Here is a 21,324-nt window from a genome sequence, read left to right as displayed (position 1 = left end):
ACCGCGGCGGTGACAGATAATTGAACACCCAATAAAACACTAATTCTTATCGGATACTTTGTTTTATGATGATAGCAGAGACTGTAAAGTTGCTTCTATTGCAGGACAGACAACAACCAACATACACACGCGCAATAATACTAATAATAGCTTTCGCAGCGGGTCAGCGCATTGATCTAGCTGTATTTAGGCAGTGGCGCAGTCACACAGGTGTTTTCACTGAGAGTTGGCTGCAGCTTAATGCAGCAAAAATGTATTTACTGGTCTGCCAAATCTGTATTTAAATGTACCCTCAAGACACATTATTGTACAGTAGTTAAGTCGTTTTAATTATGTCCCTTTTCCGCATCTGTTCTTTTATTCTCATCTGTTAAAGTTGTTCATTTATATTTGACACTGAAGAAAGCCAAGGCTGTTACCAGCACATAGACATGACACAACAAAAATGGCTTCTGCATTTATAGTCGTTATCTTGTTTTGTGGGGCTAGTTAACTGGTTGTACAAGCTTGTGGCACTACATTCTGTGTATTTGCTTTTGAAAGTCACTTTTGTCTTTTAATCCATAGACAACTGAATGCACTGGTGTTATCATGTGATCTGCATCTGGGATCTGTGATCTTCATCACTATCTGAATAATGACATTTGATCATAGGTCTCACTACTTCCACCTCACAACTTCATAGTAATAATAGTTGTCATGAAAAAATAATAATAATACAACAAGAGGACCTCAGCTAATTATTAATAATATCATGTAAAGTTGACAGTTACATTGAAAATTGCAGTCTGATTCTCTCAGTTTGACTTATAGAAAAGATGAGAAATTCCTCACACTTTTTAGGGGGTTATTCTAGTGGATGGCTGGGAGAGGGGCTGGTTCATAAATCGATTTTCTGGAAAAGGAATAACTTTGTTTTGTATCTTGTTGCACCTTATTTGTAGTCTGAATGTTTACTTCTCTCTCACTTTCATTAATTATTTGTCATTTCTATTTAAAAGCCATGTACTGGTTAATCAGTGACCATTCATAAGGTCATACTCTTGGCATTTGTGTATTGTTTAAAGTAAACAGTAGCAACGTTACTGCTTTGTTATCTATGCAAACATGTGCTTGATAAGGAACGTGTTGGTATGGACTCCTACTTCGTGTTACTTACATATAGAACAAGAGTTGGAGCTCATGCATACATTCACTTTTTGGTAAAACGTGGCTGCCTGAAAGTCAGCATGAAGCTTGGCCTGCAGGGGAGGCTGTACAATTAATTATTTTATACTAAAGGCTGCTAAATAATTTCCCTCCAACCATGCGTTCCTAAAGTTCATATAAATTGCGATTTGCTGCCACCTAGTGTTTGTTTCTTTTAATGAGTCCGCCCGTCTACATTTGACCATCAGTATTTCCTGCAGTTACAAAAATGCAATTACTGGTATGATACAGCAGGTTGACTTTGTATTTTATTTTTAAGGCTACTCTATGCTTTGGGTGTCATCCAGTAGGCTATATGAAGAAGAGGAAACTGCTTGTAATATTCTCCAAAAATCATCATCTTGCACGGCTCGGTTTGCAAAGAACTACCTCAAACCAATAATGTTAAAAATAAAGTATGCTAAATCTAAATGTTATGCTGTCATTCCTCCTCCTTCAGCACCATGGACAGAGAGTGTGGATGATCAGCTCATCACCACAGAAACAAAGAGGGAAACACCCAGACTGCTGAACTCTCCAGCACAAGGGGACACTGCATTTGTCAGGCCTTTGGGTAGGAGAGGCGCGTCAGGGGACTGTGGCAGCCAATATGCTCGAGGAGGAACTTAAACGCTCATTACTGACCCAGTGTCAAGTCAATCAGATTGCATAATGACACTTCCTGTCAAGAATTTCACAATAAAGGCTTTTAAAATGTGGCGCAGTGTGGGGTGTGCTGTGGGGAATAGCACAGCTTGTTGGATAGTTTCACTGTACCAAATACCACAAAACATCAAAACTCTTCCAGGAGGTCGAAGTTTACCTGCACAAGTACAAAGACGCGCAGCTGGATTAGTTTATGGTGTTGAAAACTATACCTACATTTTTATTTTTTAAGGATAAAAATGAGACGATACAAATGAAACAAATGACAATCAGGCATCAAAAAGGACACCCTAGAGAAAACCTCTTTCAACATAACACACCCTCACAGAAAAAAGCTCTTTTTCCCTCTGGTGGAAGGTGCTGAAAACAAATTGACAATTATTTAACATGAACCTTAACTTACCCCTGTGTAATGTTTTCTTTTTCATATCAATTAATCTGCCCATTATTTTCTCAATTAATCAATTAATAATTGTTTGGCCTATATAATCAGAAAAGTGTGAAAAAAAAACTGTTAGAATTTCAGTTTGAGATGCTGTATTTATACATTTTATTTTATTTGTATAACAATCCAAAGACCAAAGATATTAAGTTCACCTTTCAAATGTGAGATAAAACGCAGAAAATACTCACATTTGAGAAGTAGTTTGCTTGAAAAATCACTAAAACAATTAATCAGTTATCAACATAGCTGCCGGTTAATTTTAAACACTTTGCTGCTAATCATACTACGTTAGGTACGACCTTATTACCTATTCGAAACCGTGCCAACCCTTGTATTCATAATGGGAGGCGTTTATGTCTTTTATTCTGAGGGCTCAATCTGAAGTCTTCCGGTTAGGCTCCAGTTATTTTCCGCTGACTTGACGCAGCTCATAACAGACCACCAGGCGCACCGGCAGCCCCCGTCTCTGCTGACTCAGTGCCTTACCAGCAGTCCCTTCACCCCGAGATACAGCATCCAGCAACCGCTGCACGCTCCTCCGGTCAACCCTCCCCGACACCACCGAACAGAAATGGCCAAGACCGCGATCGGTGAGTTTTGCACTTCATCCATTTTTTCTTTCTTTCTCTGAGCGGCTTCACAGGTTTGATGCTGCGAGGCTGTGGCGACACCCATGGCACAAAAGGATGCTGAGGGTTGATGAGAGGGAGCGGCCAAACTCCTCTGCAAGTCTGTAAAATCAAGTTGCGTGACTGAAGCCGCATTTTCCAGCTCTTCACCCTTTTTAAGGGTAATTTTTGTGCCTTTTTTTGTTGGACCCAAATCCAAATTATCGCTGATCAATATGAGCCAGTTTGGAATTCAGATGACCGTATCAGTGACGCATATTTTTATTCATCCTAAGCAGGAGAATAAAAAGAAATGAATCCACATCGAGAGGAGAAAGGCGTATTTTTTCCTCTCCTCTCGCAGCAGCATTTTGTCGATGCCTGCCTGCCGCACCTGCCTCCTCTCGCCTGACTCAGAGCCGTGCGGCATAATGCAGCTCCAGCGACCCCACCCAACATCTCCGGTCCCCTCAAAGCGAGCCCGCCGCCCTCTGGGGTGTGAAATATTTTCACCGTGGCAAATCTCCTTATTAAAAACTGGGCCATCTTATGTAGTTGGAGTGTAAAGCCTGCTGAACCAATTTTGTGGATGACCGCTAAAGGCATGAATGAGAGAGGGAGTGTGTGTGTGTGTGTGTGTGTGTGTGTGTGTGTGTGTGTGTATGTGTGTGTGGAGGGTGGGGGTGAAGAAAAAAAGAGCATCCTTCTCCTGCTTTGCAGTCGAGGGGAAGAATTTATGACTGGCGATGAAAATGAATGTCGTCTGAAGAAGATCAGATCCTATTAGAGAGGTTATAGACTGTAAATGTGGCCTATTGTGTGCGATCAGTGTGTTGTTATCAGGCCACAGTAGTTTAATGGCAGCATTTGTTGCCATATAGGGAGAAATAAAATGAGGTTGCATATTATGGCAGGTGTTAGGCCCTGTTTTTGTGTCAACCTCTGAATCTCCATATGAAGGCGTGACATGCTCTTATTTGTGTTGGTTTGTTTATTTGATCGAGCACTTTGTGAGCCGTCTAAGGCCTGCAGACGCACGCCTGCAGCCATATCTAAGATTAGGGAGAGTGTGTTTGTGTGTGAGCAGTCTGGCCTGTTTGTCTTCTGGATGACTAGACACCTGACGGATGGAGGGGCACGGAGACAGACAGCAGTAAGGGTCCTGGTGTCTGCGCTGAGAGACGCCTGAAACTAAACCCTGAATGTTAGATTTATACCCCTCTCCTCCTCCTTCTCCTCCTCCTCCTCCTCCGCCTCCTCTCCTCCATGATTTGAGCTGTGGACAGGCAGAATGGGATGGGCAGGGAGCAGACACTCTGGGAGACAGCAGCCATCATGCCAGTCAGCGCCCAGCAGGTCGCTGAGTTCATGACGGCTCTCTGTGTTTAAACACTGCGAGGCAGGACGAATGCTCCCGTATTAGTGTGGATTTTTTCATTCCTTGGAGCAGAACTGAGAATAGAAACACCCTAAAGTCTCTATTCTCTATTCTGTGTCAACCATCCTACAAAACAAGCGCGTGCTCTGAGCCACTCCCGTGTGCATTAAGGCTTCTAAGCACTTTTCCTGATCCTTATCATGCACACTTGTCATATCCAATTAGGTGTGGTCATTCAGCTGGTTCCCTAAAATCAATTCCTTTGTGTACAGAAACAGAAGCATCTCACTCCCCTGGCCAAATGCAGCTATATTTCTTACCTTATCATCTTCATCGCTATCGTCATAATGTGCGTAAAGCTCTCCTGGACTTGTAGCTCGTCCTGATTTATCGCCGGGTCCCATCGATCAATGCAGGACGCTCCCATTACTGGTTCAGATGACTGTTGCTCTTTAAAGGAAGAGGTGACATCAATCCAGCGCTGATGGTGTGTCATACATGGTCATGATCTGTTCATCACTTGTGATAATGATGATGATCAGCATCTGGGTAAGACAGTTCAGACGTTTTAGTGGCTTAGTCTGGCAAATTTTACGTTCCTCAGGTTCTATGTGATGCATATACGCACATGACGCAGAAACCCATTTACAGCATCCTTCTGCACATGTAGTGCACCAATCTGGATTTAATCAGTTAGTTACTGACAGAAATGTAATAGCCAACAGTTTTGATCTTCGTCCAGTCAAGATTTTGCTCATTTTTCTTCAGAAAAAGTGTCTTGCTTCGGTTTCTCAGCTGTGAGGATTGGCTGCTTTGCTCGGTTTTATGTGGTAATAAACTGAAAAATGGCTGGGTTTCGGAGTGATTTCCAAATGAAAAGAACACATTTGAAGCCATCACCCTGGGCTTTATGAAACTGAGATGGACATTTTCACAGTTCTTTGGCATTTTATACACTGAAAGCTTTATGGATTCATTGGAAATGATCTTGCAGCCCTGCACTGACCTCTTTGGATGGACACCGGGTGCGGTTCAGGAAAAGCTTCCCCATCTACCCTAGATCAAATGACCGGCCCTGCCCCGGAGCCTCTGGGTGCCATAATGCTTCTTTTAATAGCCAATTTCGCTGTGGTTATACCTTCATAATTTTCGTGGTTATATTGTTGCTGGGTGGCCCTGCTATAAAGGGCCCGTATGTGCCGGACACAGACGCCAAGCCCATTCTGCTGCAAGGTTATTGGAGCCAGGACGGCAGGAAACACTGTGATACACAGGGTCACATTTTGACTGCCGTATAGGCAGTTTGCTCACAGCCTCCTCTGTTTAAATCCTCACAGTGAGGGTTTGGTGCTTTAAGAGAAGAAGAGGGCAGGGAGGAAGAGTGTGGCTGTACCAAACAGAGGTATGGTGGCTTGCGCTAAAACCGAAGTGAAGCTCCCAGGAGGTGCAGGAGAAAAACTGAGAAAGAGAATGAGAAAATGGGATTGAGAGGGAGAATACATCAGCAACAGATGAAACGGAGGGTTGGGCTGGCAGAAGGTGTCGGTGAAGAGGGATGCTAGCAGGGGGAGGAGGCACAGCAGATATTGATGATCTGTGCTCTTTGGCTGATGGACTGAAAGAGGAAGTGCGGCCGCGGTGGGGACGGGAGGAGCAGCTCTCTGAGAGGATGCAAAGCTGACTGGTTGAAACCAGCCTGCAGGAGAAGTGTGGGAGCACTGAGGTGTTGTCATCTGAAATGATTTCGTCTCGTCTCAGACTGACAGAAGAACTGAACCCGGCGTGTCTGACGCGCAGCCGGTATCTTTGAACAGCTGCTCGTGTTTGGACGCCTCCCGCTGTGGGACGTCACTCTGCATCATTTGTCACTGTTATGTCGCTGATCCACTGGAGATGAGCTTATTACTACAGAAGGAGAAGATCTTTTCTCTCAGGAGAAATATTGCCGCAATTTCATATTTCTGCACAGTAGAGAATCTCATATATTTTTGATTAGGGATATAAAAGGAAAATCTCCACGGCCCTGAGTTAGAGAGCTGTTTCAATTTACAGTGAGCACTTTGAAACACGCTCTGATGCAGTAAAAACCAAGCTTACTCACCTCAAATTCAAATAGACAAACTACAATAGAGCTGCATGTATTTTTTTAAGTAAAAATGCCAAACATTTGATCGTTCCAGCATTTCAAATGTGGATTTGCTACTTTAGACTGTTAGCTGGACAAAACATTTGGTGACACCCCTTTTGGCTCTAGAGAAATGCAAAGGGGATTTTTCACAGTTTTTTGATGTCTGAACACCGAATGATTAACTGATTAATCAAGAAATCAAGCAGATGAATCAATTATTGAAGATCATTTGTAGTTGCAGCCCTGGCATAGAAATCTGGATCTAAATGTTCAGTTTGAAAAGATTATTGAATCCAGAAGAGGCCCCACCCAGAACTTGGCAACCGGCAAACAAAAATCTCTGCTGTTCTGCTCCATAAGCACTTAACCCAAATTACCTGCTCCACTGAAGTGCTCGCTGTTTAAGTCTTCAGCTGTCAAGTGGGCTTGTGTGTGGGAGAAAATGGCTGCTGGGGGTCTTGACATGTACACATCGCTTAATGAGCCTGTGACAACCCTACTAAAGCTCTGCTCCCCCTCTCTTGTCAGCAGGAATGGTGCAGTCTGCTAATTACAAATTAAAGCGCTCCCCACCTGAGGTGGATGCTTCCATTAGGCTGTCCTGGGGCCAGTTGGTGGCGACTGCAGGTCCCACTGGGAGCTGCCCCCTTTGCTGGTTTTTAATCCTCCTGTCTGACTGTTTATATCAGAAAGGTGTTAGTATCATTTCAAAGCCCCACCCTGACATTTTCTCCATGTTCATCCATCAGTTCTTTCTTTTCATCTCACTACTTTCTGTTTCTCTACCAAACACCACCTTTATCTTCAGTCCTACTCAACCCCTCTCTCTTCCAGCATTTCTGTTTTTCTTGCGCACCCCCTACCATGCTCCCCACCCTCTCCCACTTCCTCCTCAGGGAAGGGGTTAACAAGGCCATCAGAGAGTAGTGAGAGCTACATCTGAGAGTTGATCACATTACTGTGGCGTCTGCCAGTCTGCAGGGCAGAAAGCGAGACACCGAGAGAAGAAGAGAGGGCGAGCAGGGAATATGAGGAAGAGGATTTGGATTAATCATACTGTACACCGTACTCCACCACAGAGGAGCTCTTTCAAAGTAGATCTCATTTCTGCCTTTGCTACTGTAGCCTGCTGCAAATCATGAATCAACGCACACTTCAGCCCTGCAGGCCTCGGGCTCTGGGTGATGGATTATGCCATAATATGACAGTCGGCATGCAAATCTCCAGTATGGGGCAGTGAAGTGAAGAACACAGCAGCCATGTGCCAAAAGCAGAATATTTCACAACCTGCAGTGTGTTGCGGATATTTTTGCCGTTCTCCCTGCAGGGACTGCTGCTGAACTCTGGGCTCATATTACAAAGTAGTAGGTGCCAAGAACACAGGAATAAAAAAGAAATCAAGGTTAGACAAGGTTGGTTGTTCTTTTCTGTTTTTCCTCTGTCTGCCCTTTGAAGTGCTCCGTCCCTCCCTATTGAGCAGGGTGCAGGTTGCCAAATACAGCAATGATTTGATGTCGGCTTTGCGTCAGTGTTATTAACTTTTTGGACCATAAATGGACCAGGAGTGGACAGTCGTATTGCTGTGTTTTGCTGATAAGCTAAACCCTCGGCTATGATCATCCATCCATAAGCCACAGAGAAAGAAGATATCCAAAAATTATCCGAATATCTATCATAAATCCTGGTTTCTTTGCTCTCTAAATTACCTGAAAGGCGAAAAATAATCTTTGGTGTTTTTTGGTGTTAGCCACAGAGCGGCAGACAGCCAATAGGGCGTTGTCTGGCTGTGTTAATAAATGATAGACCAAAATTAAATGCATAGCTAATGATGTGTGGAGAATCCTGTAGGGAAGGCAGCATCTTGGCTTCTGGGGAAATTAGGCCAAGTAAGGACACATCCCTCTTGCTCCCCTCGCAGCGCCATGAAAACAAAGACCACGAAATGCCTACAAACCCCAGAGCTGTTCAGCTCCACAGGACTGCCTTTGATGAGTTTTCTTTTTGGAGGACTTGACGAATAATTATTCATCCAAAAATCTGGATATTTACATCAAAGCCCTCCTGTGGAGGCAGAAATGGGTTAACAACGTTTCATCTGTTTGTATGTTACTAGGTTAATGGTATTTTGTGTATATGCATGTGTGTTAGCGGTGCACTGTTTACATACAGCTGCGTAACACACAGTCATGTTTACCTCCACAGCTTACAAAGAGAAGATGAAGGAGATCTCAGTTCTCTCACTCATCTGCTCTTGTCTGTACCCCGAGACCCGCAAAAACATCATGGGCGACTTTGAAGGTACAGACTGAAGACTGAAGACCATTTTTATCATCTCTATCAAATACACTTGAATGAAAAGTCACAAATTTTTCTGACTGTCTGTCTTTCTTTCTTGTCAATGCACAAACACGCAGACATGGACATCAAGCCCATTAACAAGCGAGCCTCAGGCCAGGCCTTTGAGGTCATCCTGAAGCCGTCCTCCCCTGTGTCTGATGTTGCCCACTGCATCACAACACCCCCAAAGAGGGACCTCTCCCTGGAGGACATCCAGAAGAAACTGGATGCAGCTGAGGACCGGAGGAGAGTAAGGATTTTTCCAGCATTTTTATTGCACCCAGATAACGTTTTGCTTGTGCCAACAAAAAATGTCTTACCCAATCCAAAAAGACAAATTCAACCTATTACTTGTTAATGTTAATAGAATGCTGTAATCAGTATTTCTCTGGACATCTAATTTGATGTCTGGTCATTTGGTCAATTGTGCAACACACTGACTACTGCAGCTGCAAAACGGGCACGAAAAATGTAGTCTGACACCGACTAATTCCTGCATCTCATTGATTTCAAATGTCAATCCAGTCAGTCAAGCAGCTGACAAATCCAGCAACCCACCAACAAATCAATCAAACAATCAATAACACAGTTTGACAGGTTTTTTAAACACCAGATGTCCAATAGTGGAGGTCAAACATACAGTAAATTATAGAAATTATAGTGCATGCTATGAGAGCACGAATGTGAAGAGAACTTCTGTTACTCACAGACATTTTTATGCTTAACGTTAATGTGTGAGCATGATTACTTGCAGCGGCTCTGACTCACACTTAAATCGATGGGTGTTACTCAGTAAATCAGTGCCTCGCTATCGACCGCTGCTCTCTGACTCATTCTCTCTGCTGCCCATCGCTCTTCCTCCTCCAGTCCCAGGAGGCGCAGGTGCTGCTGGCCCTGGCTGAGAAGCGGAATCATGAGCACAAAGTGCTGCTGAAGGCCATGGAGGAGAACAGCAACTTCAGCCGCATGGCCGAGGAGAAGCTCCAGATGAAGATGGAGCAAAATGAGGAGAACCGGCTGGCTTACATGGCCGCCATGATAGAGCGCCTGCAGGAGAGGGTGAGGAGCAAGGGCGTAGATATTCAAGTCCTATCTCCATCCTATGACATTATGAACAGACACCAAAAACACTGTACTGTCTAACTGTCGGTTTTAGTAATATGGAGAGTAGCCTAAATTTCCAAGCCTTCATCACACTGCCATGGATTAAAATTCAAGAATCGGAGGGGACTATCCGATTATGCTAACAGTAATGATGCTATTTAGCTTGTCAGTCAGTCTAATTTCTGGCACGTTATTTGTGAAATATGATTTAAAGTCTTCCCAGTTTGCATCATTATAAAACAGCTTTTTGATCAAATGTCAGGTCAGATATGTTGGCCATCATCCGTTAGCAACCTATTTTTTGTTATATGGCTCGAAACAGGTCGTATATTAGCATGCTAGCGTTAGCCTTGTCGGTTTGTTCTGTTAGCTAAGGCAGTTGCAGGGTGTATACAGTATATTCAGTAACAGCTAGGCAGCAACCAGCTAGTTTGTGTGCTACAACCGGTTTTAATTTAGTGATAAATCTTCACCTAGCAAACGCTTTCATTAAAGCTATGCTAAGTCTGAAATAAGATGGTGCTGGTGCAACTGGATTCTGGTGAGGAGGGGGAGGCAGATGGGATAAGGAAAATGTATGAAAAGTGACAGGAAGAAGAAGACATGCAGGTGGAGGATGAAAAGGGTAAGGAGGGCTGATAAACTGGCTTGACCTCCATAAATGGAGCGCCTTCAGGAGAAGATGCGGAAAAATAGGAAGCGTAGACATGTTTGACAGCAGCAAAGGCCAAAGCAGAGGAATGGTGACGTGAAACAAATGTGAGGAAGAGCCTCAGTGTGTGTTTTTGTTTCCTGCAGGAGAGGCATGCTCAGGAGGTGCGCAGGAACAAGGAGTTGAGAGAAGAAGTGACAGCGTGAGAAGCCCCAACAACTTCTACATCCCACCCCCAAACCCCCCCACCACCACCCCGACCCTGAGGATCACCCCTCTCCCCACCTTTTCCTACATGTTCCCACCTCTCCACCACCCCCCAACCCGCCATACTCCCCCATACTACTATGAAACTACCACAGCCTGAGACGCCACCCCGAGACAGTGGGAGGTTCAAATGGGGTTGGGGGTGGACAAAAAAGCAAAAATAATTAAAAAAAAGGAAAATTAATGTCTCCCACCCACTCTTCCCAAAAAAAAAGAATGTTTTTGCTCCGTTTAAAATGAGAAGAAAAGAAAAAAAACTCAAATTGACAAGCGACAGTGGGTATTGGTTTTTGTAAATACTTCTTTTTTTGTTATATACAGTACGATACAAGCAGCAAAAGTATTGATTGCAGTGTGCCATTTTTCTATATAAGTTTCCTCTCCTTGCATATATATGGATGTAATGATTTGTTCATTTTCATGTTTGTTCATTTCAGCCTGAGAACCATTTCAGGCGTAGGTGTTTGTTGTTAGTTTGCCAGCTAGCTGATGTTTGCCGTGACTGGCCGCGTCCTCACACGGCCCGCATCCTGGCTCCGTTCCCTCGTCCCCTCGAGTGGGCACTCGCTCATTTGACCCCGCAGATCTGGAAACAGAATCGGATCTGTGTTTGGTCGGAGTGATTTTCCATCCAGTTTATGCCAGTGTTCCAATTAGCGAGGGACATGCGCAGGAAAGTTGGCAGAGGGAAAGGGGGTAGTTTGCTTCCTGTGGGGACTGCAAGCCGTCGCTGCACATCTACTCCTGTGAGGTAGATGGTGACTGTACCGCAGGAGAACACTATAGCATTTAATGAGCCCATCCCCATCCTCCTCCCCTCCGTCTGCAACCTCTCCATCTCTCCACGTACATACATACTGTAGGAGCACTCACTCACACGCTCTCCACACGGGCAGGCGCTCAGCCAATCATAGCACAGAGCTCAGTAGATGCTCGCTAAATCTGGCACCGGAAAGCTCACGTAACATCCCCGACCAATGGAACATTCCACAGAAACAAGCTTACAATCACGTTTAGTGTAATATTCAACACAAGTGCGGTCAAAGCGCATCTGAAGAGTGCTGGGGTGCAGAGAAACTCCACCTGAGATCAGACTGTGAAACCTTCCGCTGGAGAAAGTACAAAAAAATCCCAGCGTCCTCCATTTCATAGAGGCTAGAGTAGTGCTAAACATCATCAGCGCCTACTGGAATCATTGCACTTCACTCCAAGACACTGTAAACGCCACTGAAAGGTCGGCACAGGAAAGATATTGAAGCCATAACAGAAAACGCTGCAACAACGATCCGTGAACACAGTATTGCCGTCTGTAAAGGTGTATATGAGTGTATTAAAGTATCCAAATAGTTTGTAACCAGGGGTGTTGAAGCCTGAGGTTGAGCCCTGTCGGTCACACACGCACGGTAGACCCATAGATGTGTGCGAGTGTGTGTGTGTGTGTGTGTTTCAGAAAGGGTGGGCAGATAAGCGAATGTTTGTGCCATATGATTATGACCCGTTGAAGTATAAACCAACGCCACTGCAGTGTGTAACAGCTGTCACGAGTACATCACAGACAGTGATGATCCTGCCTCTCTCGCTCTCTCTCTCTCTCTCTCCTCTGTCCATTCGTGTGTTTCCCCCTCTCCACGTATATCTTTGTGAGCAAGCAGTGGTTAATAAAGATTTGGGGTTCAGTGAATGAAACGGGCTTCGTGAGTGACTTCTTTCAGATTCTGCCGTCGGTCATGTCTGCAGTGCAGTGTGTGTCTTAAACAATATGTCAGATTAGAATAATGTGCTGAGACACAGCTCATTGTAGATTAACCCGGCTAATATTTTTATAATTAGTCATTTATTCATGCATATTTAGAACTGCTTACATTTAGCCAGTAGTGGAAAGTAAGTGCACTAAGCACAGTTTTGAGGTACTCGTACTTTACATGTGTTTTCCATGGGTCACCTTTTTTTATGCTAACTAAAGATCAAAGTTACTTCAAACAACCGAAGGCAACATGCGTTTCAGTGCACCCACACTACATGACAAGTGTACAGGTGTGAGGACTGATTTTAATAATAACCTTCATCGTAGTTCACACGCAATAAGTTCCCATCATGTTTTTTTTCTTTAAGTCTTTGGAGGGCTAAACTCTCAAGCAATGCATGCTGGGAAGTCTGCTAAAACACTGATCATATTTGATGAGTCCTGTGACGCTCAGCACATTAATTCAGCCCAACACGTCAACTCTCAAGACTTCAAGTCAGCAAACTCACACTTATAAAGCTGTGAATGAACCTGACTAAATATAAAACTTATGTGCATATTTTACATCAAGGCGTTAAAGAGGATTCCTGTTCATTCCTGTATGATCTTATATAGTGTAGTTAGTGGTAAGTTTGCAGATTCATATATGATATACATAAAAACAAATTATCACTTTACAAAATATGGGACAAGCTCCACCTTTATGAGCTATAACATTAAAGTAGTGCTTACAAGTTAAAGCATCAACAATGATGATGATAATCCAGTAATACTACAGTATATACTATATACTTCATACTATAACACTTTCAAAGGTTTAAAGGTGTCCCTCTGCATTATTAGTCATTTTTCTTTGAGTACATTTAATTTAGTGAAAAGCTTTTGCTTGTAACAGGATATTGCTGCATTGTGTTATTTCTACTTTTACTTAAGCCCCAGCACTTCCTTCGCCACTGAGCCTGGCCCGTCACTGTTGTTCCTGTTCCAGGGTTTTGGTTGATGAAGTACCATTTACGACCAGCAGGGGGAGCCAAAAGACAAGCCCTCTGCACTAAAAATCTCACTGACCATGTGGTTTTGGCTGCAGTAAAGCTTACATCACAACCTGACCTTGCATCATCCTCAGTAATTAAGGAAAACGGTTAAAGAGAACGACGAGAGGCATCAAAGGGGGGAAGAGAGAGAGTGGACATTTTAGGGATATTTTGGCGGCATGTGGAGCTGAGAACAGAAGGTGCAGCTGGTGAAACGATGGCAAAGGGACAAAACAGCTCTCTGCACACTTCCTTTCTCACAGTGTTTCAGCCCCTCTCTCCTGCCCTCTCCTTTGATCCCCCTGTGCTGTTTCTTTCTTTGCCCTCTCCCTCCACATCCTACTCCATGCTCCATCCCTCCATCCTCTCCTTCTTCATCCTGGTCCAACCTTCCCTCCCTCCTTCTTTCCTCCTCCTCCAGTTCCCACGCAGCACACGGGGCCAGCCGGGCTGCTATTGTCCAGGATATCCCCTCCTTGTTAATGGTTTCCTGTGCACACACAGAGGGCTGCTGAGAGAAACAAGCAGCCTCATCTGATACCAGGCGTCGCCACGTACAGCGAGTGCTCACGCACACACACACACACACACAAACAACTGCAGGCATCAGTAAGTAAACACACATACCGTACATGCACACAAAAGCACATTCACACCCTCATGCACCATCTGAGACACTCTTGAACAAACAGACATGCAAATGCACAGTCACACACACACAAAAGACGCTGATAAAGCCACAGGCGATTTATCTGAACTCTTTTATTACAGGGAAGTTGTCATTACCACCAGCAACAACTCTGAAAAGCTGAGAAATCTGATTTGTCCGTGCTTGCTTGTGCTTTGTACAATCATAAAATATACAAACTCACAGCGAGGTTTTACCGGGAGACGCCAAAGGCAACCAGGTGAAAAGCAGGAGCTGGTCTTTTTAAATGAAAGAGAACTGAACTGTGCTGCCTCGTTTTACTGCAACTGCTGTCAAAGGAGATACAAGTTGACTGAGTGACGATGATCTGGCTTTGATCAGGAAGAGGAAGACAATCACACAGGCTTGGCTTACATGAGAAATGAAAAAAATGTGGAAAAACAGGTAGAAACTGGTAAACTGTGTGAAGCCTCGAGTGTTAAGGACGAGATTTACTGTAAAGACATATAACGTGAGCAAGCTTAAACAATGGCGCACCATATGAACGTCAGAGGCTGTGGGTAAATCATGGTTAAGTTTATTTCAACCAAGCTGGTAGCTAACTTCTGTTCCCAGTATTTAGTCAAACAAACACCTGGTTTCGGTTATTCCACCCCATAAAATGCTGTAAAAAGGGGGTGACTCTGAACCACCTCAGGCCCTCCTCTCACACCCCCCTTCTCTGTATGTAACCAGGGCACCAACACTGGGTGTTTCCGCTCAAAGGGAAAACAAAGGGGGGGACAGTTTTGCCCAGGAACTTGACGGGCGGCGACTGCTTGACCATCTGGAAAAGCCATCCCTGATAGGCTGACAAGAGCGGGTGAAACTTCTAAAGGGGTGGGCAGGCACAGAGATCAATCACAATCAATCACTCTCGTTGCTTTTTAGTTGTGGTCTCCCTCCTCACTGTTTTTTTTTCTTCTATACAAAACACAATACATGAGCAAGAAAACACAAATCCTACAGCTAGGTGTATCCTCTGCGGGACGCCAACATCTTAGAAAAAATAGCACTTTCTGAGCTGGGAGAATAAAAAGTCTTGTCCTTGAAGGTCCAGCTCAGCTGAGGAGTGAGTCTATATGTGGACTGAGGGATTCACTTCAGTCAGAACGCTCCTATCTCCATGCCCCAGGGTCTGTAGGGTTTGCCCACACTGGATGTTGGGGCCGGGGGGCTGATGGCGGTGGTGGGGGAGATGAGGGGGAAGGCGCTGAAGGGGAAGGGGAATGCCGAGAGGGAGGAGAGGAGAGGAGGGGAGAGCTTGGACGCTGATGAGGAGACCAAGGCGGGGTGGACGGTGGTAGGAGCGGCAGTGGTGGGGGGGACCCGGATCGGGCCTTGATCTGAGTGTGGGGTGGCGCTGCCGCTGCGCCTGCCGGGGACGTGGGTCTCCGCAGCCGACGAGGATGACGAAGAGGAGGAGGAGGAGGAGGTGGATGAAGTGGACGCAGATGACAGAGGGGTTTGTGGGCTGCTGGTGGCGCTGCGGGGTAAGGGCGCCAGCGGCTGGTGCTGTTGGTGCTGGAGGAGGAGGGGGTGGGTCAGGTGGGCAGGGGGGGATCCGAACGCAGAGCCCCACGCCAGGTGACTCAGGCCAGAGTGAGCCTCTCTCTGACTGGCGTAGTTGTTCAGGTGGGAGACCAGGCGGAGCCGCAGAGGGTCTGTGCTGTCCAGGCCCTCGATGATGCTCAGGTAGCGGGCCGTCTCAGCCAGGCACTCCCTGAAACCCAGGCCACGGTAGTCCATCGCCAGAGCATGGGCGTCAAAATAACCTGAGGGGGGGACAAGAAGACGGCAGCTTAGTTAAAACAATCACCTGAACTGCACCACAGAACAAGTTAGTCCAGAACTGTAGGAGGTCTGACATGAATCAATATGCCCCCGGCTTTAGGACTGTGGAAGAGTAAATAATCCGATAATGAGACCTGTCAGACCAGTTCACAATTCAGACATTTATTTTAGCAATTTATATGTTTATTTATTCTTTTTTTTTAAGAATGAGAACCAAGTGGGCACAGAAACATTTAATGTCCAGTTTTTGCACTCTCCACGTGAGAAAGGTGTTTTCTTATTACAGTAACAGATCCCAGACAGACCTTTGCCTCCAGCGGCGTGAAGCATCTTCAGATGGTCCACAGTCATCTGCAAAATCTCCGCTTTCTCCAGTTTGGCTGAGCCCTTCAGCGTGAGGGGAGATAGAAAGCAGCCCGTCAGACATGAATCATCCAAACACAGCGCGAATGAGCCCAGCTGTTTCAGGTGTCTGGGCTTCAGTGATGTTAAAGCCGTGCAGCCTGTTGCTCACCTGTTTCTCGAAGGCGCTGGGGACCAGCCTGCGGAGCTCGCTGAGGCTGTTGTTGATTCTGTCACGGCGCCGTTTCTCGATGATCTGAGGAAAGACAGCATTTGTTATTTATTTTTAGAATATGCGCACATGAAAAAAAAAAAAAAAAATCACGCATCAGGTCTCCAAATGCACGAACGGATTTGTCCATCAATTGAAATGCACTTACTCCTCGACGCCTTTTCCTCGCCTGCACCTGAGTCGATGTGGTGGGAGACATGGACCCGAGAGGAGAGCTCATGTTCCTTAAAACAGATGAAACAGGGAGACTCGGTGAATATACCGCTAAAGTACTTCTCTGATTCATAAAATTTAAAGATGGTGTCACGGGAGTTCTGTCCATTTCGGCGAATCTGAATGACTTTATAAGAGAAATAAGAAAAACTTCAGGGCCAAATAACTTACCCATTCTCATCCGCGCTCTCCTTCTCCACCTCAATAGTCTCGTCCAGCTCGCTGTCCGAGGAGCTAAAATCGTGATTCCTTTTCATTTTCGATTCGTCCACAATTAGTCCTTCAGTGCGCCCGTTGTGTCTGCGTCTGACGCGCGTCTGCCCAGGTTCGCCCGAAGCGCCTCCGTTTGAAGCGCTCAGCTTTCCCACGGTGTCATTTCAACCCTGGTGCGGGCCAGCGGGGGCGGGGGCTCGGGCCACGGCAGCCAATCACAAAGCGGCGGAGGCTCTGAGTGACAGCGCAGTTGGCCCAAGTACATCCGAGTGCGCTTTGACAAGTCAGAGATGAAAAAATGAGTTAAGACGTCTCACTCAACCCCCGCAGCTGTGATTTAAAGGCGTGAGATCTGGCCTCTGGTATCTTATTATGGACATTATTATCATTCGATTTAATTTAGAGCAAACACAGTGAAACTACTACTCCGATCTAGAATTCTATCTTCAAAAAAACTTTATTTCTAAGATTGTTAGAAATACTGAAAATAAGTTTCTAGGTCTTGTGAATTGTCTATAATATTGACCACATCACCCACTTATCATAGAATTGTAGATGTTTTGCTTTCTGAGTACTTTATGTCTGTGCTGGCTTCACATGATATTGAAAGTTTATTTCTGACCTCAGAAACTCAATCTGCTGATGAAGATCGTGTGATGTAATCAAAAGCTCTGGAAAAGTTTCTGAGTGGACCTTGTGATTAGATACTTTCGCAAACTTTGCCTTTAATTTTTTCTAGTAAGATTAGGACGTAAGATTTGGTGCCTCTGTGAGTAGAGCCACTGAGAGTTATTTTATAACTCCCCCCCAACAGAAACTGACCTTTTAAAGTAAAGCTAATGGCTTTCGGTGGGCCGCTGTTTCACACCACCATCTTTGTAGTCTATTTCCAAATTTGTGGAATATTTTTATTTTCGTGATTCAACTTAAATGGAGTACAACCTGCCTAGACCAAATAAAGACGACTAACGCAAGGTTGTTTTGTTGTCCTTAGACTTTATTCTTAGGAAAGTCTTCGGCAAGACACGTCAATTTATGTGTTTATCCCAAAAATTACCCACCACAACTAATTCATTCGCTCTATATAATTTCCTTGCCAGTTTGGCTTTTGGGCTCACTGGGTTATTGGGACTATAAGACGTTGGAGTGACTCATCTTCACATACATAGAGGATCTTTGGAGAAACTTTGACAGCGGTCCAATGGACTTTCGGTCCGTGACTGCCCCCCCTCACGCCCGCCCCCTCCTCCCCCGTGTGTCCCGGTGGTGATGAGGAGTGGCTGGCCGGCTGTCAGCACGCGCTGGCCGTGGGAAAGTTCCCTAACCGGCGCTGATAACCAATCAGAGGCCGACGGCCGTCTCCGGCGCTGGAATGAATGGAGCAATTGGTCGGGGCGACGGGCGGTCTGCGAGCGAGCGTGTGAACCTGTAATCCAATACTAACTCAGCCCGGGAGGAGAGACAGGGAGCACTGCCGCAACCAGAGGAAGCCACCAAGTCTAATCTTACCCCACAGAGAGACCTCATGCACGGTGAAGACGCTGTGGGGACTTCAAGGACCTTTTGTGTGCACACTCAACAAAAGAGCGTAATGCAATCAAAGCCGGGTTTCCACATCGCCAGCGCCACCACAAGACTGGTGGCTCCTGCAATGGTCACACTCCCCAAATAATTTGACAGGGCCGCTGGTGTGTGTTTGTATACACGGAGGGCTCATGTTACTGCATGCGGAGCTGGAGCTCTTCAGTGGAGGGTCTCCTGCAGGGGCTGCAGCGTGGCATATTTAAATAACACACCATCAGTCAGAAAGAGGCAAGATTAGATGTGATAGGCTGTTACATAACTTCAGTCAGTATGCATCAACATGTAAAAGCACAGTGTCACTTTAAATACCTTGTAATTTTTACTTTTTACTTGTAATTTTATTATTTATTATTATGTGATATGTGATACCGCCCTCATTTCTGCACAGTAAATATGAAGCTAATGAAAGCAGTGGGTTCGCTTAGCTTGAAATTTGTGTACAGAAAGATGGACGAGCAAGCGACTCTTGCAACTTTTTAAAGAAATAGTTTGACATTTTGCTAGAGGATCGATACCGCTCTGTGCACTGAGGATTCATACAGACAGCAGCTGGTTAGCTTAGCCTACCATTAGCATAGCCATGCTAATGGAGCCATGCAGTCTTTATGCTAAGCTAAGCTAACCATCTGCTGGTTAGCTTCGATACTCACTGTTGATATTGTCATCTATAGTAAAAGAGGGCCACATTCATTACAACTTTACTTTGATTAAAAACAACAACTTTAAATCGTATAGCGCTGTTAATATCTTGAAATATCACTTGACATGAAGTATTTTGTGTCTGTTTTAGGAAAAATAAATCCTACAAATGTTTTATTCATCGAATGAAAACTATTTTGAGTCCAAACAAAAAATAAAACACTTTCCACTCCATTGTTTGCTATCCACATCGAAACCAGTTAATACTGGCAGCTCACTGACATTTTCATCCAACCAGCCCAACTGTCTAAAAAAAAAACAACTAAATTTCAAAATGTCAGTGAAGGTCACGTTTTTAAAATAAATAATAGCTCACGTGAAATATCCCCTCCAGCAACAAAACTCAATGGCAACAAGAAAACACAGAGTCCACATCCATCAGGCATGAAGACATTATGGCAACATGAACTAGATACAACACCATTCATTCTGTGAGGGAATGCACTGTTACTGTGCTAATAAAGATTGACAGAAAACACTAAATTATGGACCAGTCACACACACACACACACTCACATGCAATAATATGGTGATCCTTATCAGTGGGAAACAACCAAAGGCGTAATAGTCATCAGAGAGAGAGAGAGGAGGCTGCCTTGTTTGGCTTATATGAATGAGAGGAAGCACTTAGGGCTGTTTTCATCTTATTGTTGCTGCACAAGGCTACGCTTATAGCAGCACAGACACACAGATGCACTCCCACATTCAACAAACTGATTATTGGTGAGCTCTGTGTGTGTGTGTGTGTGTGTGTGTGTGTGTGAGTTGCGTTCACATATGTCCAAGTTCATGCAACCTGAAGCCTTTGTCACAATAAACACAGGTGTGCTTCCACATTAGTTGCTGATTGTGTGTGTGTGTGTGTGTGTGTGTGTGTGCAACCAGGGGGAGTGGGAGGAGGTGGGGAGGTGGGGGTGAGCCCTCTTGTTGTATTTCAAGTTCACCCAGAGTTCCCACGCTGTTATTTTCTGCACGGCTGTCTTTGTTCTACCGGTCTCATCACATGTTGTGATTAGTAGGGCCTTTCAGGGGCCGCCCTTTGAAGGTGAGGGTCCGCAACACGACATCATCAAATCCCCTCCTCCTCCTCCTCCTCCTCCCCTGTTCTCCTGCTGCAAATCAGGCCACCAAACTCAAACTCAAACTCAGGGGCCAAAGTAATCAGAGTTGCAGTGACGGTTCACCTCCACTGCTCTCTCCACTCCTGTATTCATTTCTCTTTTTCTTTCAAGTCTAATTTCCAGTTTTCTCAGATTTTCCTTTGTCTTGTTTTCTTGAGTTGTCTCCTGTCTTTTCTGCCTCTCAATCAGTGCTTTGCTGTGAGATTGAACTCAAAGGTAATTCTGTCTCTCCAAACCCTCTCCTTCGCTGCCAGACACTGAAAATTGATGGTTTAGAGTCAGTTCAAAGGGGAGACATTAAGACATTTATTTAGACATTAAACATAGGATCGTCCTGAAATCCTGGCCAGAAAACGATATGTTTCCATGCCCTCTGCCCTCTCGCACTGTACAATCAAAAAGGGGTTTGAATTTCAGTTTATTAGTGAGCCACAAGGACATTTTTTCAGCAATAACATGTCATCAGTGCAGACATAAATCAAGTCTAGACTGTCTTACCAGAAGGAAATGGTTGGATTTATGTTTGCACACTTAGACTTTGAAGCAATTTTAAAGGCGGGCTCCACTAATAAATTCACTTCAGTGCTGCACACGGTCCATATCTTTAGCGTCATGTGTTATTACCTCTGCTGCACATACGGTATACACACTGGTCCACATGTCATCAGGTGTTTGGTTGTATCCGTTTGTTTGGACTTGATTTCCCGCGCAGAGCTTATGTGGATCTCTGTGACTTCAGCGAGTGTAAATGAAGCTGCCGGCTGCAGCGTCGACAGAGTGGCAGTGATGAATGATGTTGATATCACATTCAGGAACTCTCAGTTATTCCTAAAGCAAACAAAGTCGTGCTAATCTGTTAACCGCTTAAAACGTTCTTAATGGTGTCT

General features: G+C 44.9%; 2 protein-coding genes across 2 annotated transcripts; one reads left to right on the top strand and one right to left on the bottom strand.

Moving 5' to 3' along the window:
• Positions 1-2,828: 2,828 nt before the first annotated feature.
• Positions 2,829-10,764, top strand: stmn2b (stathmin 2b). Its single transcript, XM_041955888.1, has 5 exons — positions 2,829-2,889; positions 8,616-8,711; positions 8,828-9,000; positions 9,618-9,809; positions 10,653-10,764. Exons 1-5 carry the CDS (start codon positions 2,871-2,873, stop codon positions 10,710-10,712), a joined length of 540 nt encoding a protein of 179 aa, XP_041811822.1. The 5' UTR covers positions 2,829-2,870; the 3' UTR covers positions 10,713-10,764.
• A 3,531-nt stretch (positions 10,765-14,295) lies between these two features.
• Positions 14,296-17,153, bottom strand: hey1 (hes-related family bHLH transcription factor with YRPW motif 1). The gene is made up of 5 exons (XM_041955887.1): positions 16,992-17,153; positions 16,756-16,831; positions 16,548-16,631; positions 16,339-16,420; positions 14,296-16,014 (listed from the first exon to the last, which is right to left on the bottom strand). The coding sequence occupies exons 1-5, from the start codon at positions 17,075-17,077 to the stop codon at positions 15,347-15,349; spliced, it is 996 nt and encodes a 331-aa protein (XP_041811821.1). The 5' UTR covers positions 17,078-17,153; the 3' UTR covers positions 14,296-15,346.
• Positions 17,154-21,324: the final 4,171 nt, after the last annotated feature.

This window comes from Chelmon rostratus, chromosome 16, assembly GCF_017976325.1.
Source record: "Chelmon rostratus isolate fCheRos1 chromosome 16, fCheRos1.pri, whole genome shotgun sequence".
Lineage (NCBI taxonomy): Eukaryota > Metazoa > Chordata > Actinopteri > Chaetodontiformes > Chaetodontidae > Chelmon > Chelmon rostratus.
The sequence above is the reverse complement of the archived record's forward strand: the minus strand, read 5'-3'. Positions and strand labels throughout refer to the sequence as shown.